Below are 14,620 nucleotides of genomic sequence, written 5' to 3'. Positions count from 1 at the left end.
CATCTTCAGCGATGAGGCTCATTTTCATCTTTGGCTTCATCAATCGACAAAATTGTCGTATTTGGGGTTCAAAATATCCACGAGTGATTGTTGAGAAACAAATGCATCCACAGCGTGTCACTGTTTGGTGTGGATTTTGGGTTGGAGGCATCATCGGTCCATTCTTCTTCGAAAATGCGGCTGGTAAGGAAATAACGGTTAATGGTGCTCACTATCGCGACATGATAATCCAGTTTTTTGTGCCTAAATTGCAAGATATGGATGTGGGCAACATGTGGTTTCAACAAGACAGTGCCACATGCCATACAGCCCGAGAAACAATTCAATTACTGCATGAGTCATTTCCTGGTCGTGTAATTTCCCATTTTGGTGATCAGAATTGACCGCCCAGATCATGTGACTTAACACCCCTGGACTTTTTTCTTTGGGTTTTTTTGAAGTCTAAGGTTTATGCCAACAAGCCCACGACCACCCATGCCTTGAGGGAGGAAATTGAGCACTGTATCAACGAAATTCAGCCACATTTATGCAAAACGGTCATGGAAAATTTCGACAAAAGAGTGCGTATGTGCCAGCAAAGCCGTGGAGGCCATTTACCCGATATGCTATTCCATGCATAACCCTATACTGTATAATTTATGAATCAATAAGAAATTACAATTTTTAATTAAAAACCTGTGTTTTCTATCAAAATTACTTCTTGCGTGAATTTTGGGACACCCTGTATTATTCTGATGCCAGGAGAAATCTACCCACCCAAATGTGTTCTGCCAACTGTGAAGTTTGGTGGAGGGAGCATCATGGTCTGGGGGACCATGATCCTTCCTCTGCCAAAGATTGTAATCCCACTCATGTTTTTCGTGGTTTGATCTGAGCTGCTAGTTTCAATGATGGGAAATCTTAATGCTGTGGCCTGTAATGCCATGCTAGACAAATCGGTGCTCAATTTTTTGTTAACAGCTCAGTGAAGGTCTTTTCCTGTATCAACATGACAATGTCCATCCATAAAGCAAGGTGCATGTAGGAATGATTTGATCAGATGGGTGTTGAAGAACTCGACTGGCCTACATATAGAGCCTTGATCTCAAACTCCCCCGCCCCCCATCAAGCCAGGCTGAATCGCCCAACATCATTGACAGACCTCACTCATGCTCTTTTTGGAAGAATGGAAAGAAATTACAGCAGCAGCAACATTTCAAAATCTAGTGGATCCCAGAAGATTGAAGGCTGTAATAGCAGCAAATGGTAGACCAACTCCATATTAATGCCTTTTATATTAGAGTGAGTGGAGAAGAGCAGGCAACCGGATATTTTTCATCAGATAGTGTAGTGTTCAAACTTTTTTTTTTTTTTTACATGTGGATCTGAAAGAAAGTGGATTAAGAATAAAGCAGCTGATCAAAGACCAGAGATCTCAGCTACGAGAGTTTTTAGCAAAATTAACAGAATGAACACTATGCCTCTGTGGCAGAACCACATTAAAATGAAAGTATCAAGAAATAAAGATATTATTAATATTCAGTTATGTTTCAGCTGAGCTAATCTAAGATGCCATGATCACTTTTTTTTTCTTTTTTTTTTAAATCCCACTCATGAAAGGCTGTTGCTCAGATGACATTGTCAACAAGCAGAATGATGGTTTCACACCAGGTGTTGAAATTCATCTCCTACTAAAAGACTTTCATTGAGAGCATCCATATTGTTGATCGGAGACCGAATATGCTAACCACTTGTCAGCTAGGTCAACACAGTAAACAAAATTAGAGATGAAAGATTAGTAAAACAAGTTTTTTAAGAAAAATTGCTGGGAAAAAGACCAAATGAAAGGCATTGATATAGCTGGATTAATGTAGTTAAGATGCTTTAGACAAGAAATTAGTCATGAAATATTATGTTGAACTGTCAAAATGTCTGCTAGTGCCTATAGATATAATCGAAAGGTGATGAATATCTGGTAGGAATAACATAAAATGAAGTACGTAGGAATATGATAAAATGTATCTAAAATCCTATTATGTCAAAAATAAATAAATAACTGCTTAACTTTGAATTGGTATAGATGCTTAATTTTATTATTAAGCAGCTATTAATTTTGAATCAGATAAAGAGGTGCAATCTTTGCCTGCATTTTCCTTAGTAGTTGTTGAGATAAATACTTCATTTTTACTATATTACTTGAAATTGGAAAATACCGTATTTGTCAGCTTATAAGACGCACCCCTTTTTTGTACACATTTTTGAGGAAAAAAAGATTTTTTAGATCCTCTTCCTGATTCTGCCAGGTTCTTATCATTTTCTCAGTTAGGGGTGGCCCGAAATGCCTCTCTGCAGCCCTGCTTCCATGTTCTTTAGCATACGCAATCACACATAGCTTGTATGCAATATTGTAGCAATGCCAGTGTTTTTCAGCCATAATTTGCCAAGAAATTTAGAGAAAATTTAATGGCAGAAATTTATCACCGTTCACAACAACCGCAACAACAATTGGAAAGTTTAAACAAACAGGAATACAGCTGTGATTGTCGATGACAGCACATGCGCATCCACTGAACTCTACGTAACTGGAATGCTCTCACACACCGCAAGGAAGAAATCGCGTAACTCGGAACAGAGAAAATTTCCAGAAATGAAAGTAATAAAAAACTGAGTATCTGCATATAAGATGCACCCTGTTTTTCAGACCTGTTTTCAAAGAAAAAAAGTGCGTCTTATATGCCTGCAAATACGAATACGGTATGTTTATTAATTATGCATATTCAAATAAGTCATTTCATACTAATTTAATCTTATTTTAGGGAAAGATTGTTGGATTCAAACGTGACCTGATTCACATGTATAACAAAAATCAAAATTCTCTGCACAATAGTGAATATTTTGAACATGTTCGGAAGAGAACCAATATTATTCTGATGGGTGATTCTCTTGGAGATTTAGATATGGCTGAAGGAATGGCTGATCCAGATAATGTACTAAAAATTGGTTATTTGAATAAAAAAGTAAGTATCCTTGCAGTCTCTCTGTTGTAGATCTGAAAAAAAGTGTATGATAATTCACATTTTAAGATGATACTTACTAATAACATTGCAATAGGACAAATAAACTGAGTATTTATTGAGTCAATTGATATTTGATGTCAAACCAGCATCTTCAGACCACAAAGTATAGGATGTGCACATTGGACCTCTTTAATTTCAAAGAACGGTAAAAAATGAAATGCAGAAGTATTTGTTCCAGAGACTCATTCATCCAGAATTTTTTACTGTGTCATGATGTGGTGGTGGTGCTGCTGGACGGGACTGTGATAGTTTTGTTACAGTTTTAGACATTGCGTTAGGAGCGGAGAAAAGGCAAGTTGTGGTGGTGGTGGTTAGCTGAGCTGAAATCAGTCAAAGCAGTGCAAAAGCACATCCTTTTTCAACAGGATGGTGCCCCATCACACTGGCATTTGGAAGTCCATGCAACTCTTGACAGGGTCTTTCCTCAGCGGTGGATCGGATGAGGAGGACCAATTCCCCGACCACCATGATTGCTGGATCTTACCCCACTTGATTTTTTCTTGTGGGGATATGAAGGACACAGTCTATACAACTTAAAGTGGACAGCCTAGAAAACTCGAAATCGCATTTCTGTTGCTCTCCTCCATCACCCCTAACATGCTTCAGAGAACCTGGTTGGAGATAAACTATTGACTTGACATTGTGCGCGTTATAAAGGAGCACACATGGAAGTGTACTGATTTTTTTTTACAAAAACTTGGTGAGTGTTCCTTCTCATTTGTACAATTTCAACACCATGAGGAGTTCAAGGATCTTCCTCAGCCATAGCCAAGTTAGCCGGTCTTGTGCGTGGACAATAGGGTTTTTTTCCCCCAGTTTATCCTGAGGTTTTTCATCCCACAAAGCAGGCAAACCAGCCTTGAGAACTCAACACTACAGGACATAGGATACATCAGGGTGTAGGGCTGACCACCTTATCCTGTGAATGGTTGAGGTCCGATGATTAATAAATCCTCGACACTGCAAGGTAAAAGAGGGAAGATGAGATGAGGCCTATACACTTAAGTAGTAGTAACATGTTGAAACTAGGGAGGTTCAATGTGGACACCCTGTACCACTTATCAGAAATAAGTAGACACTAGAATCAAATATATAGTGGAAAAATTTAAATTATAACAGAAGTGAAAAGCTGTTACATATTTGAAAGGTTATTTTTGGAGCTGGCAGTAGTAGTAATGAATCATTACACTGATCTAAGTGGCCATGGCTGCATAAAGTTACCCAAAACTTGAAAGGTTTAATTCCAAAATACCTTGAATCTAGTGGCCTAGGCTGCCTTTGTCACTAGTCCCAGAAGACTAATTGCTGAGGGAAGATAATTTTTCTGTATGATTTTGCAGTTGTAAAGTATATTATATGCATTTGTATGTTTTTACTCTTGACATTTAGTAATTTCTTTGATTTTAAAGTATGAGATTATTTTCCTTTTCAGATACATGATAAGTGCTCTGATGATATTGGTTTGGATTCTGCAGAATATCAGCTGACTTAATAAATCCTTAGTTTGTTTTTCTGTTGTGGTAGTGTTAGTAAATACTATTAAAAATCATGAATGACAGCCTTTCTCTGCATTTACAAAACTTACAAAATGCTAAAACTGTATGGTGGAAGATCCTCCAAAAACAAATAACTAAATTAAATAAATAACAAATAGCTAATGTATGTCAGGTTATTTGTTTTTGGATGATCTTTTTGATTTATTTTTTAGTACTTGAAAGCTGTTAGTGGCTTAGTTTACAGGATGAAAATGTACAGACTGTCTATCCATAAATGTGCATGTGGTGGCAGGGTTTTCCTCCCAGAGACTAAATCTGATACTGATAATACATGTTTGATCTGAACTGATTCATTCAGAACAGAAGATGAATCCAGTTTCTGTTTGTGGCTTAAACACTGCTGGATTACAGTTTACTTCTTAAATGAAAAATTATTCTCCTTCAGCAATTAATACAAATTAATTGCTGAGGGAAGATAATTTTTCTGTATGATTTTGCAGTTGTAAAGTATATTATATGCATTTGTATATTTTTACTCTTGACTTTTAGTAATTTCTTTGATTTTAAAGTATGAGATTATTTTCCTTTTCAGATTGAGGAATCTTTGCCAAAATTTATGAAGTGTTTTGATATTGTATTAGTAGATGACCAAACCATGGATCTTGTAAATGGACTTCTGAGAAGAGTACTTTAACTAGTATAGAACTTTAATAGAAAGCTTGTTAATGTAAATGATAGAAAATGAAGAGTTAATATAGCTTTGCACAGTTTTCATAGGAGGAAAATAGTATTTTGTAGTATATATATATACATATATATATATATAATATGTATATGTGTGTGTATGTATGCATAATTATATAATAGTATATATTTGTGTAAAGAATGGAGATTTTGAGTTGTAAAACAGCAGAGCTTGTTGAGCAAAGCTTTGCTTCATTAAGATACTTATGAATTCATAGAAAGTGGTTGTGAAGTTAGATAAGTTATTTGCATATGAGAACGGGGAGAAGTATTTTTGATTTCAAATTTTTCATATAAGTTTTAATGTTATTTTTATAGAAACGTGTAAGCCCTTTCTCTTAAGGCCGATAATACTATAATTTTTTTTTGACTGTGTGATATCATGCTATTTTTTCTTGACTTATGGGATTCTTCCCCAAAATTTCTCTTTAATTTGCTTTTCTTGCTAAGTCATTTATTCCTTTCTTAATTAGTTTTTCCGGTTTTCCAAAGAGTCTCTTTTCAGTTCTTATTTTATGAATTAATTTAGTAATTTTTGCTACTTATTTTAAACCTTGTGCACTCTGTTTTTATGATATTCTTGTGCATTCTCTCTACCTTCTGTTAACTTATTTTGTTAATTTCTTATCTAGCAAAGGATATAAATTTTACTGTATACATTTGTACTACTCCCCTCAACTGTTAGTTTATTGCCACATTAAAATTTGCAGAGACTATCAGAAAGGGATATTCCCCATCTTTCCTGAAAATTACATGATTTTTTTAAATTTTGTGGAAAAGAAAATACTATTATAGGAGATGAACTCTGAAAAAGTCACTGCTTTCTGATAATTAATATCATTATCCCATCTGTCTTGTGTGCAATTTGCCTGATTGTCATTAACATTGCTCATATGTTATATATTCATGTTTTGAGGTTATTATCCACATCTTCATAGGAAGCATGCAGTGGTTAACTGTTGTAATACTTCTCTTCCTATTATCTTTAAGATTGGGGTTAATACAGCTAGGACTTATGATTTAAACAAAAGTAAACTGAGATTGATTATTTGAATTAAACACAACCACATAAATTTATTATTCAGCTGCTTACAAGCTCTTCCTATCCATATTTATAAATATTTGAAGGATTCAAAAGATATAAGTTGCAGTTTCAAAATTTGAGAACCCCTGTTTTATTTGTATGACTTTGTTTTTATTTTGTTTTTAATGTTTGCTTTGATATATATTTTTGAATAGCTATTTCTGAAATTGTTTATACAAATGATTTTTGGATACATTTTTTGCCGGCGTACTGCTTCCACATATGCTTGTTTTGGAAACCCGATTTTCTTTCTTTGTGTCAGAGTCTTTTAGTCTCATGTTTCATTATTGTTATTACACTCTCTGATCTGTTTTACCTTTTAGTCTTAAATGTGTTTCATATTATCATGTCAGTGAAATCCTTAATTATTGGTTGTAAGTGACCTGACTGGTTCTCTACTTTTAAAACAATTTTCTGAAACAGCGACTTGACTTGCAGATTTGCTGTGGATCATGGTTCTAGTTAAAGAGTATTTGTAATTACTTTGAATCATATCTTAAACTTTATGGTCGGACTTCTAATGACCACTTTTTGTACATTACATGTGTGGGTTATATGCATATCCATGTGTATTATTTCATGGAGATCAGATGAGACTTCCTCGAAGTACTGTATGTGTACATATATATATCCAGAATAGTGTTATATTTTGTATAAGTGAAATTAAATATCGACTTTATTAAGAAGAATATGCTTTTAATGTTGATATTAATATATTTGAATAACAAATCATCTCATAAGACAAAGCACTTTCAGCAGATCATAACTTAATTCCTGCCGATCATAACTTAATTCCATGAAAATATGCTGATTCATAATAAAATATGGTCAAGTATTTAATATTAGCTAAATTGCATTTTTGATCTAATTTCCAAGAGATTTAAGTTTTTCATAATTTAGTTTTTGAGTGCAATATTGTATATTATCATTGCTTGTATCACTGAAAACTACTTAGTTAAAATTTGGATAAAATTACATCATGATAATCATGATGTATTTCATCTTTTCATCTCTTTTTAAGGTCATGTATCTGGTATATATTTGTTAACAATGTCAATTATATTGTGACTTTGTATTTTTCCTTCTGGATATAATTGATTTTTTCATGTTTGATGCTTTGTAATAAATGCTGGGAGATGAAAAATAGAATGGATGCAAGGCAATATACACTGCATCCATTTTATGTTGCAAAAATGAACTTGCATTTAATAAGAACAGAAGAACTTGGTTAACTACTTTTGCGTAAGTTAGTTGTTTTAATGTGGTATTTCATTTCTTGTTTTGTTAAAATAAAACTGATTCCTTATTTCATCCACTTGACAATATAGATACTCAGAATACTTCAGAAACTCATCAGTTTTGCTTAGTAAAATTGGAGTTGTCATGAAGAATTGTATGTATTGTATTTTAGTCCTTTTAAAAGAGATATAAAAGATTATTGCATTTACTTTTTTTTTCTCTCCAACTTCAGCAATTTGATAATATAAATGGGTAATGTCATAATTATGAAGCTGTTTAGAATTTGGTCAAAATTTCTGAATTAAAATGTTCTGAAACAAGCTGCAGATATAGTTATGAGTGTAATAATGGCATTTGATCCACCTATCATTGAAGTAAAGTAGTAGTAGTAGTGGTGGTGGTCAGCCTTCTAGGTATCAAAAAATACCTACAAGATTGACTTAGCAATGAAATTCTCACACTAGACATCAGTCTTAGCGTTTTTTTCGAAATTTCCTCTTTTTTAAAAAAAAAAACAAGAATTCAGTGTAGGCAATATTGCCAGTATTATTTTATATTTGGAGTTTTAATAAAATGTTGGTTGTAATAAAATGTTTCAGCATGTACAGCTGTCTTGACTAACATTTGTACATACTGAAAGGAATATTATTTTTAACTGCGTTTTTGAATTCATCAGTTTGCAGCTATATTAATATTTCCAGTCATATTGAAAACAAATATAATTCATTAATTATAATGCTGCCAATTTTTCTTCATATTATACACTAGTTTCAACTTTAAACTCTCTGAAAAATAGTTTTTTGTTTCAGAGAAACTGCCAACATCAATTAAATGAACATGTTACTGTTTATACCTTATGTACAGAAGTGAGTTGGCCTAGTTTTGTAACCTTCATCAACATTGCCAATAAAATGAAAAATGAGACACTTTCAGTAAATTTTCCAGATTTAAGAATGTTAAAACTTGCAAATACAAGAAATTGTAATTGCTAATTTACATTTATGCTATCATTATAAATAACTGATACATTGTTCAAATATTCCTTCATAATTGCTCTAGAAGTGGTGTCTTCATAATCAAAATGTTACAATTTTTTTCAGCCATTTCCATGATTTATATGATTAAAATTACTAGAGTTGTAGAAATGTTTTCTTGTATTCAGTTTTTGCACTGGATTTGCATGCATCTGTTGTGCCTTCTTTTTTTAGTATACAGATTCTGGCAATAAAGCAACCAGATTAATTTCATAAAAAGAGTTATTTTACCACTAACAGTTAGTGAGCACCTTCAGATTATTATCATTTGAATTTCTACACAAACATTGAATGTTTTTGCTGTTCTTGGAAACATTAATGAATTTCTTTCAGAAAAGAAATTTCTTTCGCCATATTGCAATACTCTGAAGACATTCAAAATGAGATACTTTCAGTAAATTTTTCAGATTTATGAATGTGAAAAACTTGTATATGTGTAAAATCTGTAAAGTAATTGTTGGCATTCCAATGCTTCGATTGGAATGCTATCGTAAAAAAAGGAAAAATATATTTTTTTAAGATATATAAGAAAGTATATTGTTTTGATGAAAAATCCATGTGTCCAATCAAAGTGTGATATGTTTACATTGGATTTGTAATTGTGAGCTTTCCAACATTTGAAGTATGAATTTAGGAACTTCGGGAATTTTTACATACCAGTTACGACCTGTTTCATAAGACTGCCACCTCATCATTATTGCTATGTTGCCCAAAAATCATTTTGGTTACTTTGTTGTCAGACTTTGTAATACTACCTCTTAAAAACAGTGAAAGAAACTGTGATACATTTATTATGTGCATTTGCAAATCAGTGCCCAGTATGTGAAATCTGGATTAGTTAAGTTGAGCAGCTTAAAGATTAGGATTACAATTCTGTGTAAAAAACAAAAAATAAACTAATTTAAACAAGTCAGACTTCTCTGGAACTATAATTATTTCAAAATGTTGTACATGATACAAAAGATACTGAAATTAGAAAATTTTTTCATGTCAGTTGTTAAATTGTGAAACAGTCATGCTGGCTCTCCAATCAACAGGCTGCAGGTTTGAATCCTGCTGTAGGCATGGATGTTTGTGTCTTTTGGTGGGAGATGAATTTAATCGCTTCGTGTGAGACCACTGCTTCACTTATTAGAGGCCTGAGGTCTCTTAAAAAAGTTTTATGTTTGGTCTCTTGATTAGGGTTTCTGGTCTATAAAAAAAAAATTAAAAATGCAAATATATATATATAGAGAGATATAGAGAGAGACCATAATTAAACAGGAGGTGTTTAGAGCCCTGTAGCGAAAAACATATTAGACAAAATTCAACCAAACTTGGTGTAAGTATATTTTGGAACATGGGGTTTTTATTTACAGAAGATAAAAAATAGTGCAAAATTCTGTCACCGGAGGATATTTGGCGATAAGTATGTGGTTTGGGATTAATTAAACAGTAATGACTAGAAGTGAAACAACAAATCAATTTGCGTGTTCATATTACTTACAGATGTAGTTCAATATGTCATCCTTTAAAGATGTTCTAAGAACTGTATTCTGTGAATGACATTTTCTACAGCGGAACACAGATCATTCTGTCTTTCAAGGTTGCTAAATCAGGAATGTGTCCTTCATATGCCATACTGTGGGAAATGCACTGCTAATCACTGTTCTCTGATTCGCTGTACTGGCAATCCAATGAGGTGGTACCCCATCCTGCATGAATATGGTAGAGTCAAGGCATTTTCGCTGCTGCAGTTGCACAGCCGTCTCAATACCTAACAGCAGAGATGGTATGTCACTGGTCCTGTCAGGCGAAGTTCTTCAAAAAAGTATATGGACCAATAATAAATGCGTAAAACCAACCACACAACACTGTCTGTGATGTGGTTTTACTGGTGACATCATTTTCTGGTGACTGTAAAGGGGTTTGGTGGAACATGAGGGTTATTTGCAGCAATTGTGTGAGTTAATGCTACTGTTCAGATAAAAATGTACCTCATCACATCACTTCACCTCCATTAAAGCTAAGAACATCAGGGCAAACTAGTCTAGTTTCTGGCTCACCATGAAGCAAAGCTTGAGTATGGGAGATCTTGTGGGAGAAAATAACTTCAGCATTTGATGCAGGATTTTCCACTCAGTTGAGTATGGTATGTCCAGTTGCCTTGATATTGCCCGAGAACTGCTGGACCCTTGTGTGTTATTTATTCCATGTTCCATAATGGCAGTTGCAACTTCGTCAACTTATTAAGGAATAATTGTTTGCACTGTCATTTTGTCCTCACTGCTAAAATCTGCTATTTTCAAATTGTAAAATCATTTTTCCAAGGTTTGTTATCGTCATTGGACCTTTTCTCCAATCCTTCAAACACCAGAATTCTCGAAGTGTGGCATTCGTATTAAGACGTTGGTAGTAAAGCTTGGCTAGCAATGCATTCCGATAAGGTGAGATCCACACGATTCTAATGCCAATTGTCTGCTGTGGCAGAATTTTGTACTTTACTGTAAATCAAAACCCCATATTTCAGAGCATACACCAGATTTGGCTGAATTTTTCCCAATGGCCACCCTTGTATATATATATATGTATATATGTATATATATATATAAAACGGAAAAAATCTTCAGCTCACTCATGGTACAAAATATATTATAGGATTGCAAATAACATTTTATAGATGGAAGCAACATTTAAAAAAAAAAAAAAAAAAAACTCATTTATTGCATTTTGTAGAGTACAGGAAAAGTTTGTTATAACAGTGTTTACTATAGTGAGTCAACTGTTCATACAATCGTATTATAATTCCATAATATGACTCATGTATTATGAGGCCTGTGTAGCTCAGTGGAAGTGATGCGTCCTCTGCACTTGGTTGCTTGAAGTCAGACTTAAGTTCAGAGGACGCATCACTTCCACTGAGCTACACAGGCCTCATAATACATGAGTCATATTATGGAATTATAATACGATTGTATGAACAGTTGACTCACTATAGTAAACACTGTTATAACAAACTTTTCCTGTACTCTACAAAATGCTATAAATGAGTTTTTTTTTTTTTTTTTTTAAATGTTGCTTTTTTTTCTAAGCCTTTCTTCGACTGATTCCCAAGTTAGTCCATCTCTGGCGTGGGCAAGCGGATTTTTTCCTCCCGGAAACTCAAAATCGACCGTAGTACCCATATTTCAGACAGTAACATATCTTGTTAGGGTTAGGTACCAAGAGATGACAGCACTTGCTTGCCAGCCTCTTCATCGGTGGCTGCTATAATTAGTGATAGACATGGGCTAGCTATCTCTGATTGGCTACCGGTGGAGATTGAACTGCCCACTCAGTCTCCAAATGCTAGATAGGGTATAAAGACCTCGCCTACTCCCTATAAGGGAATAAAAGGCGTTAGCTGATTTTTTTTTCATCTATTATATAATTAGCAAATATATAAATTTCTTCCTTTTAGTAATTTAGTTTCAGACAATATTGATTATTTGAATTTTAAGGCTTGAATAATTCCTTATTCCAACTTTTTTTTAATGTGAGTTCATCCATGAAAGGTAAATCTATATACATTTTGGTATTGCAGATGGATTAAGGGTTACACAATCTGATCCCTTATTCTGCAGACCAAATATGGCACATTTTTTGAGCCATTTCAGTAAGCAGATGGTTATCTCACACAAGGAGACAAAAGTCTTCCATCTTAAAGACATTCATAAACATCCATATTAGAGTTTTGAAGACCCAGCCTGGTTTAAAAGCAGAAACACTGTTCACTTGGTTGATGAGGCTGACAAAAAAGCATTTCTATTGCATAGATATGAACCAGTAGGATACAGGTAATCAGACTACAGATTAGCTAGAAAATGCACTTCAAAACTTTGTTACCTGTGTATCATATAAGGTCAGATTCTGTTGCTTTGCATTGCATTTGCTTTTCTGTTGTACAGTGGATGGTTCATTCTCTGGTTACAAACATGAGAATTTTCTCCATGGCAAGTAAAAAAATCGAGTAAGAATAAAAGTATTTTTGATAAAATCATACAGTCTCGATAAACATTTCTGCAACACACTATATGAAGGCATTAAGAATACAGCAGACACCAATTTGTGCCCTAATTCATATACCCTGAAAGAAGTCAACAGACAGCATAGTGTGAGGAACAAACACCCATGGCACCCACCTTAATAAGATGTAGGACTTCCTTTCACTGTGATGACTGCAGCAATCCTATGGAGTATACTTTAAAATGGCATATGATAGCAGTCAATTGGAATTTTGGACCATTCTTCCTGTAGGCATGTAATAAGGTCCTGAACTGTTGTGGGGAAAATGTCCCTTGACCTCACCCAATGCTCCAGTTCATCCCACATGTTCAATCGGATTGAGATCAGGGTTCTGTGGAGGCCATTTAAGTGTGGTGATGTTCATGTCCTCAAACCATCATCTGCTGTATGACAGTGCATTGCTGAAAGAGACAGTGGTCAGTTTCAAAATAGGAAACATTACATTATCCAGAATGTTCAGATACCTCTCAGAATTCAGTGTTCGTGGCACCACAAACCAAAAAAAATAGGATCATACCATCACACTGCCACCTCCAAATTTTATAGTTGGGGCTATGTACTTTGGTAAGAGACATTCACGAGGCATCTGCCACACCCATGTCACTGTATGTACATGCTCTTTGCACCACTGAAGATGATGATGCATGTTGATTCTGGTAATGTGGGGCTTGCATATTGCGATCCTACCATGGAAACTCATGTGAACTTCAGTTCTGAATATTTTTTGTGTAGATTTGTTCCAGTCTATGTTTGGAACTCCACATTCAATGTGTGGGCCAACAAATAGCAGTTTTTACATATTTTTCATAGCGTCCTAGGTCATATTCTGTGTGTATGGTCGGTCATCCACTGCAGACAGCACTTGCAGTTGACTCCGTGCACTTCCATCTCAGTACAGTATCACTGATTCTTAACTTGGGATGGTCCAATTTGTTAACAGTTTACAGAACAAATAGGCCTGCAACATGGCATCCTATCACAGGACTGCGTTCAAACTGTCAGTTCCCTTCTTCCAACCATTTTACCTGGATACAGTTGCAATGACTTGAGAGCATCATACTCCTTCAGTTTTTACCAGCTACAAACATTTGACTCATTACATCGTACGATCCACCTTGCCCTTTGGGGTGTTCGGTCACTTCTTTCCAAGCAGCATGTATATGTGTATGTAGTCTTGTGCGCTCTACAGTCTGTCTTTCTGAGTTGTAAAATAAATGAAAGTAAACAGGGTTCCTGAAAGGAGAAACCCTGTTTACTTGGATAGAAAAGGACCTAAGAAAGTTCTCCTAATCATTGACCAGAATCTAAGCTATGCTTTAACATCATGAAAATTATCACAAAGTCCATACAGCTTTGACAGCAAATTAAAAAATCTGTCAATTTTCAACAAATAATTATTTTTATGGATAATTTATATACTTTTCTCTTTGTAAGCATGTGTTGTTTTGATTTATATTTTGGCAATGAAGATAAATTATTTTGTATTTCCTTTAATGATAATTTCATTTATAAAAAGGTTGGAAACTTATGGCACTTCATTACTGGGGTATATAATCTGGCAACTTTGGGTCACTGTGGTAATTTTTTGAATAACTTCGGGCTTTCTGTAAGTGGGGGGTAGGGGGATTACACCATCTACTGTCCGACCACAGATCCGAGAGCCTAGTTTGGCAACTTGCCAACAACTCATCCCACAAGATGAATTGATTACCCTATTATCGGAATGGATTCTCCTTCTTTTGACATGCGCAGAAGGGTCGTGCATCTGTGGGCGTACAGTATGCCACATTAGGATCCAAACCACAGCCTGTTTCTACAAAAGTGGAAATGCTAGCCACGCTGGCCAGCATATATTTAGCTTTAACCACGCTACCGGCCAAGACGTCTATAGACGTTCACTTTATCATGGATGCGAAGTGCTTA

At 34.7% G+C, this 14,620-nt stretch overlaps 1 protein-coding gene across 1 annotated transcript in view; it reads left to right on the top strand.

The window, feature by feature from the left end:
* Nucleotides 1-9,566, top strand: part of LOC150108112 (cytosolic 5'-nucleotidase 3-like) — a 133,776-nt gene extending 124,210 nt beyond the window's left edge. Inside the window, exons 8-9 of the mRNA XM_090390601.1 lie at nucleotides 2,796-2,996; nucleotides 5,145-9,566. Coding sequence (XP_090246727.1) covers nucleotides 2,796-2,996; nucleotides 5,145-5,246 — 303 coding nt within the window. The 3' untranslated portion in view covers nucleotides 5,247-9,566. The remainder of the gene's footprint in view (nucleotides 1-2,795; nucleotides 2,997-5,144) is intronic.
* Nucleotides 9,567-14,620: the final 5,054 nt, after the last annotated feature.

Source organism: Typopeltis vanoorti, chromosome 3 (assembly GCF_054136105.1).
Source record: "Typopeltis vanoorti isolate ZY-2024b chromosome 3, IOZ_Tvanoo_1.0, whole genome shotgun sequence".
Lineage (NCBI taxonomy): Eukaryota > Metazoa > Arthropoda > Arachnida > Uropygi > Thelyphonidae > Typopeltis > Typopeltis vanoorti.
Note: the sequence above shows the minus strand (reverse complement) of the source record. Positions and strands in the feature narration are given on the sequence as shown.